The sequence below is a fragment of the Perca flavescens genome, chromosome 7 (assembly GCF_004354835.1).
Source record: "Perca flavescens isolate YP-PL-M2 chromosome 7, PFLA_1.0, whole genome shotgun sequence".
NCBI classification, from domain to species: Eukaryota; Metazoa; Chordata; class Actinopteri; order Perciformes; family Percidae; genus Perca; species Perca flavescens.
In genome coordinates this window covers 23,717,691-23,741,070 of record NC_041337.1, presented here as the reverse complement: position 1 = coordinate 23,741,070, position 23,380 = coordinate 23,717,691, and the positions used below count along the sequence as shown (strand labels likewise).

Sequence of the window (23,380 nt, the reverse complement as noted above, 5' to 3'; positions counted from 1 at the left end):
TGTATGTTTAAAGCATTGTGTACATTGAATTTAACTGTTGCATGAGTTTTAATCCATGTCAGCAACATTTTCTTTGATGTAGTTAAGTGCAAATATACAATTTATTACAACAGTCTTATTTCAACATGTTAGCATGCTACAGTAACATATACTAATCAGCACTAAACACAGGGTACAGCTGAGGCTGGTGGAAATGGCATTAGTTTAGTCATATATTAACGTATTGGACAAACTTAAATGCATTGTTTTCTATGGAGGAAATTCGAAGCCTGCCTTCTGGAGACAACAGTTTTTTTCTAGGAGCAAGAAATATAAAGTATCTAAAAAATAAATATACAGTAGTAGTATATATTAGCACTATATTAATATTAATATACTGAATTTCACATTTAATATAAATCTTCCCAAATCTATTTTTAATTAGCATCTCAAATACATTTTTAAGTGTAAAATCACATTTCAGGAGAGATTGTAACTCCTGTCAGTGTGTACATCATTTATTGTAGAAAGCACTCAGGGCTACATCTAAAAACAATTTTTCACTATTGCTGTCTATTGACAATACATTTTCAATTATAAAAAGCATGCATTAATCATATGAGGGTGTGCCAAACAGGGCATTACACAGGGCCGACAGGAAGATTTGCTTTAAGTAAAAAATAATCACTGCATAAGCTCACTGTATACACTTGAAATGTGTAAGCTACTGGCTGATTGTTTTGGTATAATTCTGAATGAGACCTTGGAAGTACTCCTGCGTGTTTTTGTACGATTGAAAAATGATAATAAAACATTTTGGGAAGAAATACCACAACAGAAAGGAATAGAGACTGGAGAGAACTGCCAGAGCGTTAAGAGTTTGGATGTACTTGCCACGGTACAGAATGTATACAGTGGCAAACATGATCCAGGTGAGGATCAGCAGGAGCAGGCAGAAGGTTATTGCTTTGGCCTCATTGTAATTTTTTGGGAGGTCTTTTCCCATGTAGGAGAAAATAAAGCAAAGGGAGCACAAAGATACAAGTAAAACCACAGAACCAGAGGATGCTTTGAGATCAATATCACAACCAAGTATGATTTTGTCTGGGTACCAAGAAATGTCATCGTAAGGCTCGGGGGGAGAATAAGTATAGCCAATAAGAAGAAAGAGAGCCTGAGTAACAAATGCCACAGTGATGACAAGCCATTGTCCATGATATTTCATCCACCAACTGTGGAGCTTGGGGAATTTGGCGGCCATTTTGAAAATGCAAACAATTTGAAACGAGCGCACAACAAAACATGCTAGACAAACAGTGTAGAACAAGAGAAACGGTAAGAATCTTAAGATACAAAAGGCAATTGTTGGCTTACCAAAGTAAAAGAATATACTAAGACTACACAGGCTGAGGCAGCCTAAAATCAGGAAGCACATTGGTCCCCCAGCAGATCTGACAACAGGTGTGTTGTAGTTGATGGCAAAGAGAACAGACGTGGCTAATGTGAGGCCCACCAAGGCCGAGGCCCCGACCATGATCAGTATAGCCCCACTGTCTGTGAATGGGATGTACTCCACCACCCGCAGATTGCAAGATGTACTTCCTGCTGCTGACCATTCTGTCTCCTTACAGTTGATGCACTTGTAGGGATCCTCTGTTTTACATGAGAGAAGGACAGTCAATAAAGTTAATGTTTACTTTTGAAAAATCCTCCGTGGTCAAACAGTTTAGGAAGCATTGTTAGACATTTGATCTTTGATTATGTATGTTCTCCTAAAATGAGCTTTTACTTCATGTCAAACGTTTTTACAGTTTACAGTGACATACCCTAGAGGTAATTGTAATAATCTAAATAATATATTACTCTAGTTTTATTATAATATGCTTTGTTAGAGTGAACATGGTTTCCTATATAACTATGTCCAGTGAACACAAAATGACCGTTAAAACCTCTTAGCCATAAAAAAGCTTAACAGTCTGAAATTAGCTTCCATCAATGCCAGAATAATTGACAACACTGCTTTTATTCATTTTCTTCCTCTGATGTATAATAATTTACCTGTGCTGTTGACATAAGTTCCAGTTGGACATTTTTCACAATCGAAGCAGCATTTGTGGATTCCATTATACTTTTTTGCATATCCTCTACGACATTCCGGGGAACACGGTAAAGTAGGCGCCTGTACAAGACAATTATTTAGCAGAAAAGTAAAAAATGTAAGCGCAGAAAGAGAACAGACGTAGCAGTATTTAGGCCCATACAGCTTTTTACATTTTTTAACATAGTTTGCAATATGTAATCAACATTGAGTATTACATCCCTAGAATTACACCATGAACAATAACCATATGTTGATGTTCCTGATATTGTCTTTACCCCTGTCACAGCTAATACTAAATAAACATATCAACACATAGCATATAAACTCTTGGTAGAAAAAAACAACTTACTTCTCCCTCTGTGTACCACTGCATTTTGCTGTCATTGATGAAGAAATGGAACGGTGGGTGTAAATTATGAAAGCCGATCACCTCTGCATCACCACTTTGGTTCCAGAAAATTATAGAAAATGATCCGTAGTTGGGGTCACCATTCTCATCAAACCGAATACTCTGATTTAAAATTGTGAAGTTTGACTTCTTCAGCTCTGTTAGAACCTGATGTGGGTACACAAAGTTCAGATTACTTGCATGTGTTCACAATGAACATTATGAGGTGTTGATTAAATAGGTTTTTAGAAATATTCCTGTGGAGGGAGGAACTGCAGTGTGATGCTCCCTTTAGAAGTTTTATTAGATTGTATGTATCTCTACTATGTCTGAAATTTCTATATCTGATCTCTAATGTTTGACAGGTACAAAATCTGTTAGGATTGTATTCTGAAGATTTAAAGACTTTTTTCAACTCTCATATATAATAACAAATAGTATTATATGTATTTTTGTGTTATGATTGTTCACTTTTAAATAGGCTTATCCAATTTCAGAAACATAAATATCCAAGAATCATATGGTGAGAATAAATTAACTGTTTTTTTCTTCAATTGTTAGTGTACTTACCATGCGTGGGTACACTGTAATATTGCGATTACATCTGCCAGATCCACATTGCAAGGCATTGTGTACGGCATGAGCGATGGCATATACAGCAGAATAAACATAAAAATTAAAAGTTGGCTCAGCAGCTATGACATCTTCTGCACTGGGGCTGCTACAGTTGCATGCCTGATTACAAAAAAAAAATTCTGCATTTTCACAATGAGTCAGACTTCTGGAAGAATAAATAAAATCACGGAAACCAGGTATTGTCAGTGCTATCTCAGAAAACCCAATTACAGTTCCAATATTTTTTATACCTTTCTCCTTGGGGAGCTTCTTGTTTAATGACCATGTATTCACTGCTATCCACACTTTGTTGGTAACGTTTAGTTGTATTGCTGACATAAGGAGAGGTTGAGCAGCCCATTCAGGAGCAAAAACAATAATGATACCTATCCTCTGTGCCTCTATATGTTTGAATATTTGGGAGTAATCTGTATATTGATTGAGGCCTTGGGTGAATGCCAGGCAGATCGCAGTGTCCTTAATTCTCTTTATGAACAATTTCAGTCCATCTCTGCCAAAATCATCATCAATGTAAAGGAAAGCAACCCAGCGCCAGTTGTAGTGCTGAAGAATGTTAACAATCACTTCTATGGTGACTTGGTTGGGAGGCACTGTTCGTAGGAAAGAGGGGAAATTCTGTTTTTTTGAAAAGACAGAACTTGCAGATCCAAAACTGACCTGTTAAAAGAATAATAGACATTGTCAATTTTTTCAGTGACAAATTCTCAAAAGTTAAAAGCCGTTTAAATTGTTTTTCGTAATTTATATGAAAATGTTCTTGTTACTCGATGTATTTAGTAAGAATATGTTAAATACAATAGTTTGCAAATTTACCATAGGAAGGAGATTCATTGTGAAGAGTGGGGCTACAGTCAGGGATTGTGTGCTTGTAGAGGCGCCGACCACTGCTATCACTTTGGACCGATTCTTGTGTGGTTCACCCCCAGGTTGGATCAAGTCATTGTTGTCTGATATGAGTTTGAAAATGCTTGGGAAAGTTCGTGTATCCGAGCAGTAGTCAAATATCTCATAGCCGAGAGATACATTTGGCAGGAGGTTGGTTGAGTTATTGATTTCCTCTACAGCGAATCTCATCAACTGAAACCTCCGATAACTTGAATTGACTAGGGGTTTACTGTGGACAGAGGAAGGACAGTGAGAAAGTGTGAGAATTAGTTTCACTGATCAAGTATTACTGTTTGTGAAGTCTGTACAGACATGACTATTTAAAAGTGGATTTTAATGTGACAAGGACATAAAGTTTTATAATCATGCAATTAAATAAGTTGGTTTTAGGGAACATGTGGTACCAGCTATATCCATTGACCTGAAGTTTGAAGCAAAACTCTTATACAATATAAACTGGTACACCAGGTGTTCTTCATCAGTTTCAGAAGGTATTCACTCAGATTTATTGTAAGACTCACCTGGAGCAGTCGATGGCTTCTGGTCTGTCATGATAAACAGGGTCACTATCATGATGAACATTAAAAAGTCCACCTAACAAATAATCTCCTTCCAGCTGAAACTCTGAGGCTGGGACACATTGAGCCAAGGCATGTAGAAATGTTTCCAGGAGACACAGAGAAACCAGAAAATATTTCATTGTTGTAATTACTGTTTACCAATCTGATGTGAACTCTAATAGGATTAACCACTGCCTTTAGTAATTTATGAGACAATGGTGATGTCTACACTGAGTGCATGAGATGTCATACATAAAAGATAACTATAAGAATACACAAATCAGTATGCAAAAATCTCATGTTGCAGAGTCCCTGTGATATACACACACACACACACACACACACACACACACACACACACACACACACTTTATGCCGGACAGTGCCACCTCATATCGTTACATTTTTAACACCTAACAATTAAAATGATAGGCCTATATATTCCATGACGCATAAATGTAGTATTTTCATTTGTATAAGTTTCCTTACTGTCCCAGTATAGTCCCAGATAGTGTATCTTTGTGTCCCAGGTGCTATTACATACATACTTTCAAGCACTGACTGCAATACTACGCGGCGGACACATATCATTACTGAATGACAATATGAAAGCACAACTACAAACAGGTGGTAGAGAGGCAAGGTTAAAAAGTGTACAGCATGATCTTTTTTGGATTGACATGAAAGAAAAATATTGGAAACGGTGCAAGTCACAGAAAATTGCATTCAAACACCACACGAAGAAATAATCACACACATATTTTCGAAAATGGAGACCTAATTTTCCCATAAAGATACAGAAACATAGTGATACAGGCCTTTATGTATTACTCCAGGGTAATGAGGTAAATCTTAAAAGGTCTCATGACATGGTGCTCTTTGGATGCTCTTATATAGACCTTAGTGGTCCCCTAATACTGCATGTGAAGTCTCTTTCCTGAAATTCAGCATTGGTGCAGAATTACAGCCACTACAAGCCAGTCCCACAATGAGCTTTCCTCAGGATGTGCCATTTCTGTCTGTAGCTATTGAAGAGGAGAGAGTGAGGGGGGGCAAAGCAGAGAAAAGGGGAGGTAACCTTGCTCCTTATGACCTCATAAGGAGCAAGGTTCCAGATCGGCCCATCTGAGCTTTCATTTTCTCAAATGCAGAGCAGGATACCCAGGGCTTGGTTTACACCTACTGCCATTTCTAGCCACTGGGGGACCATAGGCAGGCTGGAGGAACGCATATTAATGTTAAAAACCCTCATAAAGTGAAATCTTCATGCCATGGGACCTTTAAACAAAGTTGAGGACACAAACTCCACACAAATCAGAAAATAAATAGTATATTCAAGGTGTACCTGTAGTTTAGCCTGTAGACAGTGTCACCTGGACCTTCATGTGGTGACATTGGTGTTATAGCAACTTCAAAAGACTTGAATAATAAGGAAATCACACACACACATTTAATGTTTTTTATTAAATCAGTCCTACTGTTATATGACTGCTGTACATGTAAATATCTAAATCAGTGCAGGGCTTTACAGAGTTATCTTTATGTGGATAATCACTGAATATCCTCAGGCTGTTAGATAACATAACCCAAAAAGATTTTAAAGTGTATGTTTAAAGCATTGTGTACATTGAATTTAACTGTTGCATGAGTTTTAATCCATGTCAGCAACATTTTCTTTGATGTAGTTAAGTGCAAAGATACAATTTATTACGACAGTCTTATTTCAACATGTTAGTATGCTACAGTAACATATACTAATCAGCACTAGGGGTTTCACGATTCTCCAAATCCTTGATTCGATTACATTTTCGATTCTAAGGTCACGGTTCGATTCGATTCTCGATTTTTACATTTTTGTTTTTTTTAAAAGCACAGGTTGCTATGCCATTTTTAGACTAGACTTTTATGCAATATAATATCTTACCGTTGTTCGCAATGTACCACACTACATTGTCAAATTTAAAACATTTATTAATGTAACAATAACTTCTATCTTCAGTCAATTGGAATCTTAAGCAAAATAACTCTGCCAGATCCACATTGCAAGGCACTGTGTAAGGAACAGCCGATTGCTTCTGGTCTGTCATGATAACTCTGAGGCTGGGACACATGGAGCCAAGACACAGAGAAACCAGAAAATGTTTGGTAACACTTTACTTGAATGTATCGATATAATCGTGACATGACACTGTCATAACTATGACATGACACTGTCATGAACGTGTCATAACTGTTATAAACAAGTCATAAACGTTTATGACTTCTGTCTGTGTCATTCGGTTTTTATCATGACAAGTTGACATTGTTTGGGTTGTCTTGATTATGACAACTTGACATTAATCAAAGTGACATTACCAGAAGTTGTCAAACAAATTTAATGTCAGCTTGTCATGACCAATCATGACAAGCTGACATTAAATTTGTTTGGAGTCTCCTTATTAAGACAACTTCACAGTAAACAGGATGACATTATGTCAAGTTGTCATGACAAAGACATCCTCTGGTAATGTCATCCTGGTTAATGTCAAATTGTCATTACAAAGACATCCCAAACAAATTTAATGTCAACTTGTCATGACTAAGACAACTTCCGGTAATGTCACTTTGATTTGACGTTTATGACAGTGTCATGTCATAGTTATGACAGTGTCATGTCATGATTATGTCGATACCTTCAAGTAAAGTGTTACCAAATGTTTCATTGTTGTGGTTACCGGTCACCAGTCTGAAGTGAACTGTGAACTTGGGATTGCATGAGATGTAAGAAATGGTTGAATGAGAATACACAAATCAGTATGCAAAAATCATCTCAACTGTCCCTACCGTCCTTGTGATGTACAATACATTCAGAAAGTATTCAGACCTTCACTTTTTTCACATTTTGTTATGTTGCAACCTTATTCTAAAACCATTTAAATTAAGTTACCCCCTTAATGACAAAGTAAAAACAGGATTGTAGAAGTCTTAATAAGTAGGGGGGTTGCTGTAGCTCAGAGGTAGAGAGGTTCGCCCTCAACCACAAGATTGGCGGTTTGATCCCGGCCTTCTCCAGCCACATGTTCTTGAGCATGACACTAAAACCCCAAGTTGCTCCCCGGAAGCTGTGTGGCTGTTGACTGTTCTAATCCTAATTGGTTAAATGCTGAGATTGACCTTCACTACATTGTACTTGTGACAAATGATACAAAGTTTCTTCTTTTCTAGAGAGTTTGGGGTGGCAGTAGCTCAGTCTGTAGGGAGTTAGGTCGGAAACCAGAGGGTTGCAAGTTCAAGTCCCCGTATGGCCCAAAGTACAGAGTGTGGACTGGTAGCTGGAGAAGTGGTAGTTCATCTCCTGGGCACTGCCAAGATGGTCTTCAGCAAGGCACCGAACCCCCTGACTACTCAATTTTATTTCTAGTATCAAATCATAACAAGAGTTATCGCGAGACACTTTACAGATAGAGTAGGTCTAGACCACACTCTATAATTTACAAAGCCCTGACAATTCTAATGATTCCCCCAAGAGCAAGCAGTGCGACAGTGGCGAGGAAAAACTCCCTATTAGGAAGAAACCTTGGACAGACCCAGGCTCTTGGTAGGCAGTGTCTGACGGTGCCGGTTGGGGATGTGATGAACAGTGGCAATAATAGTCACATTAAAGATAATGGAACAGTGAATTCAAATGGTAGTCGTAGTAGTTCATGTCATATCATTGCGCTGCAGGGCGTTACAGGATGTAGCGTGGCCCAGCAGAGCATGGATGGACGTAGCAGGAAGCAGCAGGGTTCAGCAGGACGCAGCATGACATTGCAGGGCACCGCAGAGCTTAGAAGGGAGTGCAGCAGGACCACAGCGACAGCTGCAACCAAGATCTTGGTGGCAACGTACTGCAAGGAAATATGCCGGGTAAAAAAAAAAACATAAGGACTCCGGGGAGTAAACTCCTCAGAGCTAGGTTAGTAACAAGCATTTCTGGGACGGGATGCACACAAATGGAGAGGAGAGAGCAGCTCAAATGCTCAGGGTGCCTGTCCAGCAGTCGCAGCACCCTCACTCTGAGATCTCTCCATTTGTGCATGTATAGGACCTGAGCATGTGTCTGTATTCCATGCCTGTGCGTAGTTTGTCTAACAAAACAGTGTAATTGTAATTTCCCCACTGGGGATTATCATCTTGTTGTTTGGAGCCAAGGAAGGAGTTGGCGGAGCACTAAGCTAAATGCTAAGTTGCCAGCTAATGTTAGCACTAGCTTGGTTAGCAAGGTGCATCCACTGAACGCTGAATTAGACATTTTAGGCGACCACAATGTTACAATTAGCTTGACTGAAAACATACTGTGAAAGAGTCAAAGTTCTAAGATGAAAACACAGACGGCTGTGGTAGCGCCTTGTCAATCACAAGGTAGTAACGCCCTAAAGCATACCCTGCTTTTTTACTCAAAATGGTACCATAGTTTACAAAATGAAAATCATGCTGTATTGAATAAGCTGAAAGTAGCAATGGAAACTATACGTATACCTATATGTATTAGGGACCATTTATTAAGGTAATACAAATGACAAGTAGGGTCATTTTCTCAGACTTATAAATAATAAGACTTTGCAACCAGTGGTGTATAGTAGTATTTTTGCATTTTTGTTTTGTGTTATTTTATTTAAAAAAAAAAAAATCTAAAATCCTGTTTTTTCTTTGTAGTGGGACATTGGGTGTAGTCCCTTGACCCTTCCTCATTACCACCACTGAGGTGCCCTTGAGCAAAGCCATTAACCCAAAACGCTGCAGTGGAGCTGCTCAGTGGCCAGCAGATCAGACTGTGGTTGTACTGGGCAGCTTCCAGGTGTGAATGTGTCTGTGTGAATGTGATCAGGGCGTTCCTGCAAGAGAGGCTTCCTCTCAGTGGACCTTATCTGAATGAATAAAAGGTAAAGAAAAAAAAGGAGTGGCGGAAATTAATTGCAACAATTTCAACATACAGCTGCAACATAATGTGAAAAAAGTGAAGGGATCTGAATACGTTCTAAATTCAATGTATATACACACAGGGTTAACCAAGCATCATGAGCAAGCAAGTTTAATGGCTCATGTTGCTCATTCCTCCTCTGCCAAATAACAAAATTATAACTTTAAAGTTCCAAGTACATATACAAATGAGAAATATATTAACATAAATGGGAGACACTTTGTTCCCTCTGTTAGAACATTTGGGGTTTTGTTTTTTTTAAAGTTTATATTCCTCCACAGCAGCCCAGGCTTTAAGAAATAAGGCTTATGGTGCCATTGAGTGGTTTGAGAGCAATTAAGGAGAAGTTGTACTTGTCTCCCTGATGTGATGAGTCCATGCACAAATCAGCAACATGGAAAGTTAGATATTGAGAGCAAAATATTTTCTAGCACGAATGAATATCGTTGCACATTTCTTTTGAATTGTATTAATTTTAGTTTCACTGTCTTTTTCTTGAATTCCTTATTACCAATTTAGTTTATTAAGTGTGTAAGATTAGATATAATTATAAACTGTATTTAATGGAGTACTTTTGGAAATAGTATAGGGACACCTTGAGCCCAGATGAAATATTTGTTGTTTGTCCTTTCACTCTCTTCCAAGAATCTACAAAATTTGAGACTGAGACACATATGCACTGTTTGAAGGGACACAGCCTCTTTAATAGCATTTGGAGTGAAAAAAATTACACTTAAGTTAATAAAATCAAGTTTTTGTTTTATAACTGTAGCACAAGAAAACAATAACATGCAATCCATGAGAAACATTTAATTCATCAAATCTAGAACCCAATTAACCAGTTCTGCTTTTATCAATTTCAACTGAAATGGATTTAAACACTTGGAAACAGTATGGTGGTTGGAAGAAAAAAATAAAAATAATCTCCAAAAAAATTTCATATTTTAAAATATATATATATACATACAAATCCTCCAGACAACCCTTTGAAACACAAACTTTTTACAGGAAAATGTATTGATCCCTTACAGTGCTGATCAAAGTTTAGTAATGACAGATAATCCCCAGCAGTCTGATAAAAATGGAGAAAAAAAAAACGAAAAGAAAGTTACGATCACCACCCACTTCATCCATTTGTTATAATAAAAGCTCTCAATCTCTGTTTTCTTATGTGTCCTCTGCAAAAGAAAGAGAACAAAAGTTTGCTTGGAATGACTATATTTATCATGTTTTTCAAAGTAAACAGATTATAACAACAGCTAGTCTACATAAATCGAATGGACCCCGAGCTTTGAAACCCAGATGGGTAAATGTTTCAAAGAGAAAATCGGGGTCACCGGGATAAATGTGTAATTGCATGACTATTATTTCAGATTAGACCTTGTTATGAATTGGACTTGATTACTGGCTGTGCATTTTGAAGACAAGTATATTTAGAATCATGCACATCATGGTGTAAAAGAACCAACATAAAATAAATTCATTGACTTGCCATTTCAATGCCCCCTAAATAATGCTAAATAATTTGGTTTATAGGGTTGCTTAACGACAAAGTATCCCATCTGTTAAATTCTACAAAGGCGCAAAAGTAAAAAGAACCGATTCAAAAGGTAGACTACAAGCTACAGGAGACTAAATGGGTTGGGATTAGTGATGCTCATTTTGAATTATGCATTGAATGATGTGGTTGATAGCTGAAAATTCACTGTTAATCATTCATATTGATGCTTGCTCCACTGGCTATGCTAGTGAGAATCGGGTAATACACAGAATTGCATTAGTTGCCAATTCAAGATAAATAAATATTTCTGCAGTGTCAATTATTTTAAGAGATTATTTTTTATAGGCATTTTTCTGTCCGTCATGAATGCATATTCAAGTGAAATACGACTAATTTCACAATGTCTGCATTTAGTACAAAGGCCAACTGCCTGAGACACTTGTGAGCCAGAGCAGTCGCACACTTTTATCACAAAAAATGAAATGACTCAACTCGGAGACCATCGCATTTTCTTTCAGATTTCAGCTTACACATCTAATCATGTTGTTATTTTTACCCTACTAACTTTCAATATTTAACTTGTTACAAAAAAGTAGGTGCCAATATATTAATCAAAAGTTGGCAGATTTATTTAACTTGGGAGAAGGAGATGTACTGGAATTACCATCATTGAAAAAATAAACAAACAAAAATCACAAATTTCACAGCAACTTTTTTTTTTCAGTGTGGATCTTTCTTGGTGACTTTATACTTACCCCATGGGGTTAAAAAGGCAAAAGGCAGCACTTAGTCTCCAAACTACTGAACAAATGCAGACCAATCCTAAAATGAGGATCGGGGTCCTCAAAACAAAAACCAAAAAATCCTAACCCTTAATAGACTTATTTGATCCATGCTGCTCATATCCTCAACACTGACCATGGATCAAAAGTTGTATTTTTTATGTTATGTTTTCATGTTACTTTCCAGCTTACAAAAAGAAAATAAATCTCTGACCCTTGTCATTCCCCACTAGCTGTGACCGATTAATCTAAAACGAGGAGGGGAAGGGGAAGTGGGAGATTTTAACTAGCAAAAGTTTTCCCTGTGTCGTCCTTGCCTTTGTATGTTCTCTTCCCATGTGTGAAGGGTAGGTATCTGTACTTGACCATATGCTAGAGAAGGTGGGGAAGAAAAAGAGGAGAATTAGCAACATGTATTTTAAGGATTTGCTTAAACATTTTTTATCAACATATCCCATGAGATGGAGTAGCAAAGTGATTGCTGGTTTTATATAAAAAAAAAAAAAAAAAAAAAAAAAAAAAAAAAAAAGGAATTTGCGCTTAAACCGTTTTTTTCAACCTGGCCCCTATTTTCCAATGTTTTTGTGTATAAGTGACTGATGGGAAAAGCAATCTTTGACATTGGTTCAGTATTAAGCGAGAATGCTGCAGTTTGCAGTGGTGAACCATGCTACAATTTAAGTTAATAGGGCAATTGTGCAGCTTGTTTTGCCGCTGCCAGGCTCAGATTAACATTCAAAGTGTCTGCCAACATTATGGAAAGGATTTTAAACAAAAAAATCCGTAAAATTGCGTTCGCTAAAGCCACCAGACTTCCATGTAAATAAACAGTAATTTTAGCATGAAAAGCCATTTTGGGTCATCTTTCCAATTTTCTAACCATCACAACTCTAGTTTTGGTTGAAATGAACACATAGTTTACTGATTTACATGTGAAAATATGTTGGCTCTATACACGCTAAAGAGGCAGTTTTTTTAAATGGAGTCTGGTGGGTTTAGCACCAGCGACCTCAAAGCTGTTTTGACAAAAGAATCGAATGCTCCTTGCTTCAGCATTCTGATTAGAAATGAGAAGAGAAAGTTATCATGACTGATAGTGGTCAAGAGAGCATAATTAAGGGGCCGTCCAGCAGAGGTTAGGAAACAATTCTCTCTCTCTGGACCAAATTGAAGATGCACATTTGCCCCATAGGGTTACACTGCAGCTCGGTCTGTGGCTGCCGGTTACAGCGTTCATGCTAATACTGGACCAATTTCAAAGATTGTTGCTCCTGTCAATTACACACAAAAACATAGGAAAATAGGGTCCAGGTTGAAAGAAGAAAAAAATAAACCGTATTTAGATATTCAATATTAAACAAATGCACTGTATATCAAGGCTGAACATAACAGAAACACCTGTACAATAATATGCAGTCAAACAAAATATCCCTTTTAGAACATATGACCTTTGTTAATGATGTTTAGTATTGGTAAAAGCTTTGTCAGAGGGTTGCTGAGTCACCTCTATTTTATGTACTGCATTATAGTCTGGTGCTCCTGACATTCTATACAGCTCACGTTCATAGTGCATTATGTAAGATTTGCTTCTCGACTTTTGCATTTGTCACAAGCAATTCATTGCCTATGTAATCCAAATAAATACTTTTTGGATAAAGTGCAATGTTTGCATTACACTCTAGTACAGCTGCAGTGTCAATGTATACTTAATATAATATAATGTATACTTTTTACCTTGATCTGCCTCTTCATGGTGATGCAGAACAGCATGATGAAGTACATTACAAGTATAGGCCAGAACACTGGCACATTGAAGGCTTCAAAAAATGTGCAAATCATGGCGATGACGATGCCTTTTGTCGCCGAATGCCTGGCAAGAAAATAACATACTCTGGTAAAACCATGTAACCACATTTATGACATTGAGGAAGCATACATCAACATCCTCAAATCAAACCCACAGCAATTTAAAATGGGTTATGTATGCCTAGACTAGACTTATGAGTTAATAAATCCATATTGAAAAATGCAGGGGAAGATAAGATAAGTGGAAAACAACTCTTCAATACAAACAAAATGCTGTTAACTAAACCTAATATCTTAATGTATCTTATTTTCTTAAGTTCAGTTCATGCAGTGAGTCTGAAAACTGAAGTATTGAAAAAAATAAAAATAAAGAACCATTCAATACTATTAGTTATCTCGCAATTTTAAAAACAACACAGCCATTTATTTAATCCATATGGAAAAAGGAGATTATCCTTTCATACACTAGGCAAATGCCAGTTGCATGAATGATGCAAAACCACTTTCCTCTCTTCCTGCTCTAATACACAAGAGGACACAGAGTTTGCATGAACACATGGAAGTCAGGCAAGCTACACAAACTGTAAATAGTAGAAATTAGAGGAATGTGGGCTTAAACGCACAATATGAAATTTTCTGCCGCTAGGGGTCTCTCAATCAAAACAACAACAAAAGACGCAGTTAAGTAATGTCGTGAAGTAGCTTCACTCCAATATCGTTGGTTTCATCTTTTACAAACGAGCTCTGCATGACTTAAACTATGGTCACACACGTCATTTGAGTAAGGGTTAATCCCCGACTAGGTGTCCATTATCAGGAATTAATGGACAATGGGGAGGCCTCCCTCAGAGGCAACCGTCCTCTGCCTTGAAGGGCATTAACCCACTTATACTTTATACTTTTATATATTATATTATATTAAATGCATATTTTGATGCATTTTAATGCAATTAAAATCTTGAATTTTTGTCCACACGGGTAATTCGAAAGAATATAATTTGCAATCACTTTGTGGATGACAATAATAATTGGCCTGGCCATGAGCTGGACTTACCAGAATTTGAATTCAGGCAACCTCCTGATGAAAGGGCGGAACTCCTCGTTCTGCTTGGTAGGAAGGGATGGGCCCTCATCTGCAGGAGAGATAGGTTACATAGTGATTAATAGTTAATAAAAAGGCGAAATCTTCAATCATGACTCAGCATTAAGACTAATAATGTGTTATGTTAAAACATAAAAAAACACTATTTGAAGTATAATTGTGTTTATATTTTCTTTTCTTGAAAAAAACCCAATTACTGTGGAACCGGTCCGAATCTCTATAACAACTACAATTTATAGAGGAAAAGATATTTGAGGCCACAAAAGATGAATAGTTTTTGGAACTAAGCAGTAACTGATGCGTTTTCACTCTAATTCCGAGAGATCACTTGACATTCAACAGTGTGGCTAGCATTTTATTTCCTTGCATGTTATGACAAATCATGGCTTTGTGGATGTAGTGCTCTCTCTTTGTTCGGATCCATCCATCTCCGTGTTAAGAGTTAAAAAGTTTTACACACTTCCAACTAAGCATTTAAAAAATGAAGGTCATCCTCAAATATATCGATCTACAATAGTATTCTGTTTTGTTTGGATGACTATAGAGTGTATACCAATAAAGCTTTTGCAACAAATAACAAGTGATGCATACCTGGGTTGTGTATGGCAAAGCATTCTTAGTACTCTTTGATATTGAACATAATGTGAGGCTAGTTAAAAATAGGGCTGTCAGCATTAACATGTTAATCGTGTTGCGATTAAGGGCCGAGCATAACGCATTTCTTTTTTAAATCGCATGCCACCATTTATTTATTATTTATTCATTATTGTGGAGAGTGCTACTCGCCGACCTGTTATTGAAACCAAAGTGCAAACGCCGTCTCATCAACCGGTGATCACTGGACGTCAGTGAGTAATCAAAATTATTTAGAAGTTACTGCACACTATATTGACTCTGGTAAGTAGGGTTGGGTACCGAAACGTGCTGACCTAAACGGTAGTAACGAGACCAAATAAGAACGAAAATGTTGGTGTCTAACTTTACACTACACCTGACAGCAGGTAACGTACACTACACCTGACAGCAGGTAACTTTTAGCTAGCAGCTGGATTAAACACGGTTAAAATGCTGACAGCTAACGTTAAACAGTGTAAAGTGTGACTGTATTTCACTGTAGAGGATTACAACACCGGGACGGACAGTCTGCTCTGCAGCGCACAGACGGTGCGTTCACTTGCAGCTGCCGTTGTCGGAATTAAACACAGACGGTGCGTTCACTTAAAACAGGTAGCCTCGTGGTGCATTCACAGTAATTGTAAAATACCATTGTCCCATCTGGTGGTTGTTTTTGTCATTCAACAGCAATTTACTGGTGAAATAAGTTTTTGTTATAGTTATTACATTATTATTAAATCTTTAATTTTGACCATGGCCTTAACAATAAACAAGTTCCTGACTGTTGTTTAGTACCCTTACCCTTTTAGTTATTTTTTTCTTCTTTTGTTTACAGTAAATAAATAATAAACAATACTATCTATCTATCTACAGTGGGGGAAATAAGTATTTGACCCCTTGCTGATTTTGCAGGTTTGACCACTTACAAAGAATGCAAAAATCTACAATTGTAATCATATGTACATTCTAACAGTGAAAGACAGAATCCCAAAGAAAATTCCAGAAAATCACATCATATGAATTTATTAAAATTGATAACCATCTGATGAGGAAAAACAAGTATTTGACCCCCTGGACAAAGCCAGTTAGTCTTTCTTTAAGACACAGCCCCAATCCGAACCAATTATCTACATCAAATACACCTGCCTCACCTCGTTACCTGTATAAAAGACACCTGTCAACACCCAAACAACCAGCATCCAACATCACCACCATGGGCAAGACCAAAGAGCTTTCTACGGACATCAGGGACAAGATTGTTGATCTGCACAAGGCTGGGATGGGCTACAAGAGAATCGGAAAGCAACTTGGAGAGAAAAGATCAACTCTCGGTGCAGTTATCAGGAAATGGAAGAAGCACCACACCACCGCCAACCTCCCTCGGTCTGGGCCTCCACACAAGATCTTGCCTCGTGGGGTGTCCCTGATCATGCGAACGGTGAGGAATCATCCCAAAACCACAAGGGGGGAACTGATGAATCAACTGAAGGCAGCTGGGACCACAGTTACAAAAGAAACGGTTGGTAACACACTACGCCGTCATGGATTGAAATCCTGCAGCGCACGCAAGGTCCCCTGCTCAAGAAGAAACATGTACAGGCCCGCATGAAGTTCGCCATTCACCACCTGGACGACTCAGAAGAGGCCTGGAAGAAGGTGATGTGGTCAGATGAGACCAAAATAGAACTTTTTGGCCTCAACTCAACTCGTCGTGTTTGGAGGGCAAAGAACACCGAGTACAACCCAAAGAACACCATCCCCACCGTCAAGCATGGTGGTGGCAACATCATGCTTTGGGGGTGCTTTTCAGCCAAGGGGACGGGACAACTCCATCGTATTGAGGGGAGGATGGACGGGGCCATGTATCGTGGAATTCTGGACCGACATCTCCTTCCCTCAGTGAGAGAGCTGAAGATGGGTCGAGGATGGGTGTTTCAGCACGACAACGACCCTAAGCACACCGCCAAAGCAACAAAAAGAGTGGCTGAAGAAGAAGCACATCAAGGTTCTGGAGTGGCCTAGCCAGTCTCCAGACCTGAATCCGATTGAAAATCTTTGGAGGGAGCTTAAAATTGAGTTGCCAGGCGACAACCTCGGAACCTGAATGATTTGGAGGCTGTCTGCAGGGAGGAGTGGGCCAACATCCCTGCCGAAATGTGCACAAACCTTGTCACCAACTATAAAAACCGTTTGACATCTGTGCTGGCCAATAATGGCTTTTCTACAAAATATTAACATGCTGTTTGTCCAGGGGGTCAAATACTTGTTTTTCCTCATCAGATGGTTATCAATTTTAATAAATTCATATGATGTGATTTTCTGGAATTTTCTTTGGGATTCTGTCTTTCACTGTTAGAATGTACATATGATTAAAATTGTAGATTTTTGCATTCTTTGTAAGTGGGCAAACCTGCAAAATCAGCAAGGGGTCAAATACTTATTTCCCCCACTGTATATACACACATACACACACACAATACAAATCTTAAAGTCAAGTTCATAAAGTAACTTTCTTTGCATAAATTTGATTCCCAATCAAGATACACTGGTAAGAATTGCTTTCCATTGTTAATATTTACTTAAAAACAGTTTTGAAATGCAGAATAATAGAATTTTAATCATGTGATAAAACATGCGATTAATCGCGATTAACTATAGAAATTCAGCGATTAAAAAACATTTATCGTTTGACAGCCCTAGTTAAAAACCCTACATGAACAGGCAGGTATCAACCAGAGAGGTAACCTGCCAAATAGACAACATGACCACCTTACAAAAAAAAACCATCAGATTTAATTGAGTCAACTTGCCTTCATCAAGCAGTGAAGGATCCACTTTTGGCGATAGAAAAGCAATGAACAGGTTGAGATGGTAGATTCCCAAAGCATATGTTACTATATACCAACCCTGAAAAGCAACATAAGGAACATCACCACATTAAAAGGCTTTCTGGGCAGCCAGTAAACATGAATATGCACCTTTGTTAGTAAAAAATTACAACACACATATCACAGGTGAGAAACAAAACAAAAAAGATGTAACGTCACTGTCTCTTGTAGTGCCGCCTAAGTCAATCTTTCACCTTTGGTAAAAATCAGCACAAAAAAACCCAACAATGAGCCCAAAACTACTAGTTGAATAATTAGTAAAGGTGAATGAATGCCTTTAACTCCGACAGCCTCAAAAAACTTGGACATTGCAGGGGCAAGTGATCATTTTGTAATGGGGTTGCTTTTATTACATGGCTCATGGGTTACATTTGCTAACTTTCACAGAACAATATAGTAAAAATGGGAAACAATTACCTGTAGTATGTACACTCTGATCATGTAGACAGCAGTAAGTAGTAGAGTGCTTGCCCATCGCACTGCATAGAATGGTGTTGACTTGTCTAGCCATGACTGATAGACCTGTTAAAAAGATAAATAAAAAATACAAAAAAGGAAACAAAATGCAGCCATCAGAGGTAGATAATAGCACTGATGAACTAAAACACAACCTTAGATCAAACACTGCGCAGCCTTTGAAAAACACTGTCACTTTCAGACACAGTAAATTTGGGCATTAAAGCAACATTGTGTAAATTTTTTTTTTTTACCTTAAAATAACAGCTTCAAACTTATTTTGATGCTACTGACTTGTAAAAAGGGAAAATGGCACCTCTGTCATTCCCACACCCTGGGATTTCTGATAGACAGAAAGCTTTACTTGTTACCAAAGTACTGCTAAACGCTAATTGCTGCTAACTGTATAGCTACCGTCAGCTAATTAGGTGTGCTGCCACGACTGGGAGCTCGAAGCACTGGGGGAGTGCTGGGGTTTACATCGCTAGCACAAGAGCGTTGGACCGCTCGGAGGAGGTTTTCAGGCATGGGGAGGAATGAATGAATGTGGCGACAGCGGTGTCGTGCCAGAACCGGAGCTGGGCGATCGGGAACTGGTTCACCAGCTGCTACAGACATTATGACAGAGGCTAGGAAACCGAAAAGAGGACAATGAGGAAGCTTTAAAAAAAAAAAAAAAAAAAAAAAAAAAAAAAAAAAAAAGAGAACACAAGAGAGTGACCGAGCTGCAGCCTGATAACTCGGACTGGCTTTTAGTCGTTGGCAAGAGATGCTTGCTCTTGAGGGAATTACTGTAATTGTTGGGGTTTTGGAATTTATAGAGTGTGGTCTAGACCTACTCTATCTGTAAAGTGTCTCGAGATAACTTTTGTTATGAATTGATACTATAAATAAAATTGAACTGAATTGAAGAGTTTCGCGAAATAACTTCTTGCAAGACAGATGGCGAACTGGCCATCTTGCTGTTTAACTTGTAAGTAATTTTAGCTGGCTTGCTATGGCTTGTGTTGTTGCAGTGTTTGGCTGTGTTATCATAGTTGTCAACTTACTAGTTTTTGATAATAAGTAATGCAATTGTGACATGTGCATGTGTACAGCTGTCTATATTTACAACAGCGGTATACAAATGAATTACACTTTGAAACGGTATGGGTGCCAAATCGCAAAAAAATATAAATATTACGCAATGTTGCTTTAATTGAGCATCCCATGACTACCATTGACCTAATTTGTATAGGACTATATTTTAATTTAAGTATCCTTTATGAACGCATGTCTTTCTCTAACTGACAATTGGACAAATGTATGGCTATCTTACCACACAGTCAGAATTCACTGATAACACTTTTTCAGAGTATAAAGATTGAGGAGTATTACTACTGAGTGATTTTTTTAAACTACAAACGAAAATGTGATTGGAAATATTAAACTGAAGCATTAAAAAGTACTACACCAGAATACTGTCCTGCTTATCTGCAAATCATGCAAGAGACATGTTAAACCTAAAGATAAGCCTATGTTCGCAAGTGTGAAAACAGGTACAGCAGCACTGGTCCTCTAACATCCAGTACAGAGGATTTCTGAAAATCAAATGCCACTGGCCTAACCAATTTATTCTATACAAGTTACTTTAACCACCACCAGTTTAATTGATACCCAGTTAAAATTTAGCAAGGTAAATAGACTGGTTGCTTAATGGTAATGACATATGTGTTTAGGACAGAGTATTAGATTATGTAATCCCTAATTCCTAAATGATACATGTGTGATTTGAGTAATAGACACGTTACCTGTCCAATCCGTGTGAAAAAGGCAGCCACTACAGATGATTTCCCATGGATTGACTCCCCAACACTGTCCCCTTCTGACATTCTGCCCGTGAAAATGAAGGAAAAAACCTTTTGATTAATGCTGCATGAATATATAACATATATAATGAATAATATACAGATTTTATAAGATGCAGTGGTAATGCTGCATGAATATATAACATATATAATGAATAATATACAGATTTTATAAGATGCAGTGGGCAGTACCATTATCTAGCATGCACAAGTCTAGCATCTTCCACTCCTGTATATTGGCTGGAATTTCAATCAAGTTTCTAAGACAGCAAGGTGGAACTGTTTCCAGCCTACAGTTTTTGTGAAGAGACAAAGTACATGTGACGATTCACTTCACATGTTGTTAATCATCTCTTTTCTTTTTACTGTGCTTCAACAATGAAAATCAAAAAGAAATGAAACTATAATAGCTTTCATCATATTTCTTTATATTCTTCGAAAATATACTATACTTTATGGTGTTACAATAATCTACACTCCTGCAAGGCCTTTTCAAGCAATAATCCCAAGGGTGCCTGTAAATTTGGATGGGATTATGGCAGTTACAGGTCATTAATACCATAAAGTTAACGTGTTGGTAATAAAGATCTAGTGCTAATAAATAAGCATAATAATAAACATCTGATGTGCTGAAAGTGCTTTCAAGAAAAGATGAAACAATAGGGATGGATATTTCTGTCTGTATGCACCACATACAGTAGGTGTGTTCCTTATTCTAAATAAACTGTGTGCCTGCTTTTTACTGAAGGCACTGACAAATAACCCATCCAGTAAAACTAGCCGAGAAGGCGACGTGCCCACTGAAATGTGATCAGCTTTATAAAGAACCAGCCGTTTGAAACTGTAAAGCAGAATCTGGTGACTGTCTCTGTGGTGTACTCTTACAACTGTGAGTGAGTCCAGATTGGCAGCTGTCTGACAGATACACATGAGCAGTGCAAGAGGAGATCAGAAAGATTTCCGTGTATATTACGGACATGGTATATGGCCTGAAAAACAAAATCTAGTAGTCGCTCTGTTAAAACTAACAGGCTAAGTAACGATTTCTGTAATTTACATTTAACCAACGGCGACATATGTCGGCTGCTTTTACTTTGGACTTTTCAGAGAACCATTGACATCGTAACGAGTGGATCATGTATTTTTTAGGTAAGGTTAGCTGATTGCCCACCTCTAACATTGTAGTTTAGGGTTATGTTTCAGATATTTGATTAGCAAATTGCACTGTGTTGCCGGAGCGATTACAGGGCCTTTTAATGACTCATTTTGACATGAACGTTAGCTAGCTAAAAAAGGCAAGATCGCGTAGCTAGAGCTGTTCGTGGTTATAGCTAACGTTAGCTGCATAACTAGCTAGCTCGCTAGCTAACAGGCTTAGGTAGTCAGGAAGGCAGCTAATAAGTCATATTTCCACAACAAGCTTTCTCGGAAAACCATAACATAAATACGATCGAAACTAATCATGCAGTAACTGTCACAAACGTGTCGTCAGTGGTATTATTTTTAAGTTACTTGCATTAGCTTACAAATTAGCCTTAAAATAGCTAACTAGCTAGCCATCTAATGTACATTGCCCTTTGGCCCAAATTACCGCGTGTATGGGTTATGTAGTTTTAGTAAAGCTTATTAAAAGGTCTTTATCGGCCCTTAAACTAATTTATGTAACTACATTTCCCACAACTGCAGCGTAGCGCCTATTAAAGTCTTGCAAAACAAAATGTGGTCCATGAATCGCTCCCTTTCCATTGCCATTTACGTTCATCAGAAAAACGTTGAACTACAAATACCAGCAAGGAATGTAATTATCTGACAACTCACTTCCGGAGATACGGTACTACGTTGCCAACGGTTCCACAGCTAGCCAGCTAGCCCAGTTACAAATGAAACCATTCTCTAGTAATCACATCCGTACTCACTGAATTATACAGTCGTTTTGAAATGTGTTTCTTGGTTTCAATAAATGTTACACGTCTGCGTATCTTGGTTTTGTTTGTAAATTACATTGAAAATAGTCCTACTTGAAAATGTCCTTTCTTACCTGATACGGCCGATGTGTCACTACCCGGCTCTACCTAGCTAGCTACACTAGCCACTTCTCGTGCAAACTGGTGTGAACACGTCAGTACTTCCGCGAGGATTCGAGTTGATGGCAGGAAGGATAGTAGAGCCCCGAGTACATCCATGCCCCGAATGCCCGAAAACGATGAACTAACTTTATTAAATTCAATTTCAAGATTAAAGACTTCCGCCCAAGGCCGATGAGTAATATGCTGCCTACATTTATGCTATGATGTTACCCATTGGCGGTGTACTTAAATGATAAAGAGATACATTAAATGTAGTTATGGGCAAATTAAGCTGAATGTAGCGTTGGAGTTTTATTTATATTTGTGCCAAAAACAGCAAACACAGTGGCATCTAGATGGGCCGAACCGAAGCATTATCTCTCATTTGAATTAGTTAAGTCTCATGTGCAATAAAGGTTCAACAAGCCTGCGGCTGCGTGTTATTATTAAATCTGTAATACTTTTGATCAGAAGTGCTGAATTAAATGTAGATGGTATTGTGTAATATGTTACAGTAAATTATTGAATTCATTATTGAATGCATTAATTAATTCATTATTTTATGAATGCACTATCCAACAAGCCTACGCATTTTACTGACACCAAAACCTTATTCTACATGTAGGCCTACGTGTTTTAACTTCATGGTTGATATCTATGTAACATTTCATTCATTCATTCATGTGATGTGATTGTATACTGATATTGATTATCATAGCCTAGGCTACTTATTATGTCAAGTTATTATATTTAACATAGTTACATACTGTAGTTTAGCAGTAAAACTTTCAAAAGAGTAAAATGAAATGAAGGGCTTTCCGAAACA

At 37.8% G+C, this 23,380-nt stretch overlaps 2 protein-coding genes across 3 annotated transcripts; both read right to left on the bottom strand.

The window, feature by feature from the left end:
* Positions 1 to 703: 703 nt before the first annotated feature.
* On the bottom strand, positions 704 to 4,689 carry LOC114558982 (taste receptor type 1 member 1-like). Its single transcript, XM_028583347.1, has 6 exons — positions 4,511 to 4,689; positions 3,918 to 4,218; positions 3,039 to 3,761; positions 2,430 to 2,636; positions 2,038 to 2,158; positions 704 to 1,632 (listed from the first exon to the last, which is right to left on the bottom strand). The coding sequence occupies exons 1-6, from the start codon at positions 4,687 to 4,689 to the stop codon at positions 704 to 706; spliced, it is 2,460 nt and encodes an 819-aa protein (XP_028439148.1).
* A 5,479-nt stretch (positions 4,690 to 10,168) lies between these two features.
* Positions 10,169 to 22,685, bottom strand: rer1 (retention in endoplasmic reticulum sorting receptor 1). Of its 2 annotated transcripts, XM_028583359.1 has the most exons (8): positions 22,527 to 22,685; positions 20,432 to 20,513; positions 18,603 to 18,707; positions 18,108 to 18,204; positions 14,635 to 14,713; positions 13,509 to 13,644; positions 12,092 to 12,146; positions 10,169 to 10,669 (listed from the first exon to the last, which is right to left on the bottom strand). In XM_028583359.1, the coding sequence occupies exons 2-8, from the start codon at positions 20,510 to 20,512 to the stop codon at positions 10,659 to 10,661; spliced, it is 564 nt and encodes a 187-aa protein (XP_028439160.1). In that variant the 5' UTR covers position 20,513; positions 22,527 to 22,685; the 3' UTR covers positions 10,169 to 10,658. The 2 variants fall into 2 exon arrangements, with proteins under 2 accessions (XP_028439160.1, XP_028439159.1); XM_028583358.1 differs by having other exon boundaries at positions 10,169 to 12,146; positions 22,527 to 22,684.
* Between the last annotated feature and the right edge of the window lie 695 nt (positions 22,686 to 23,380).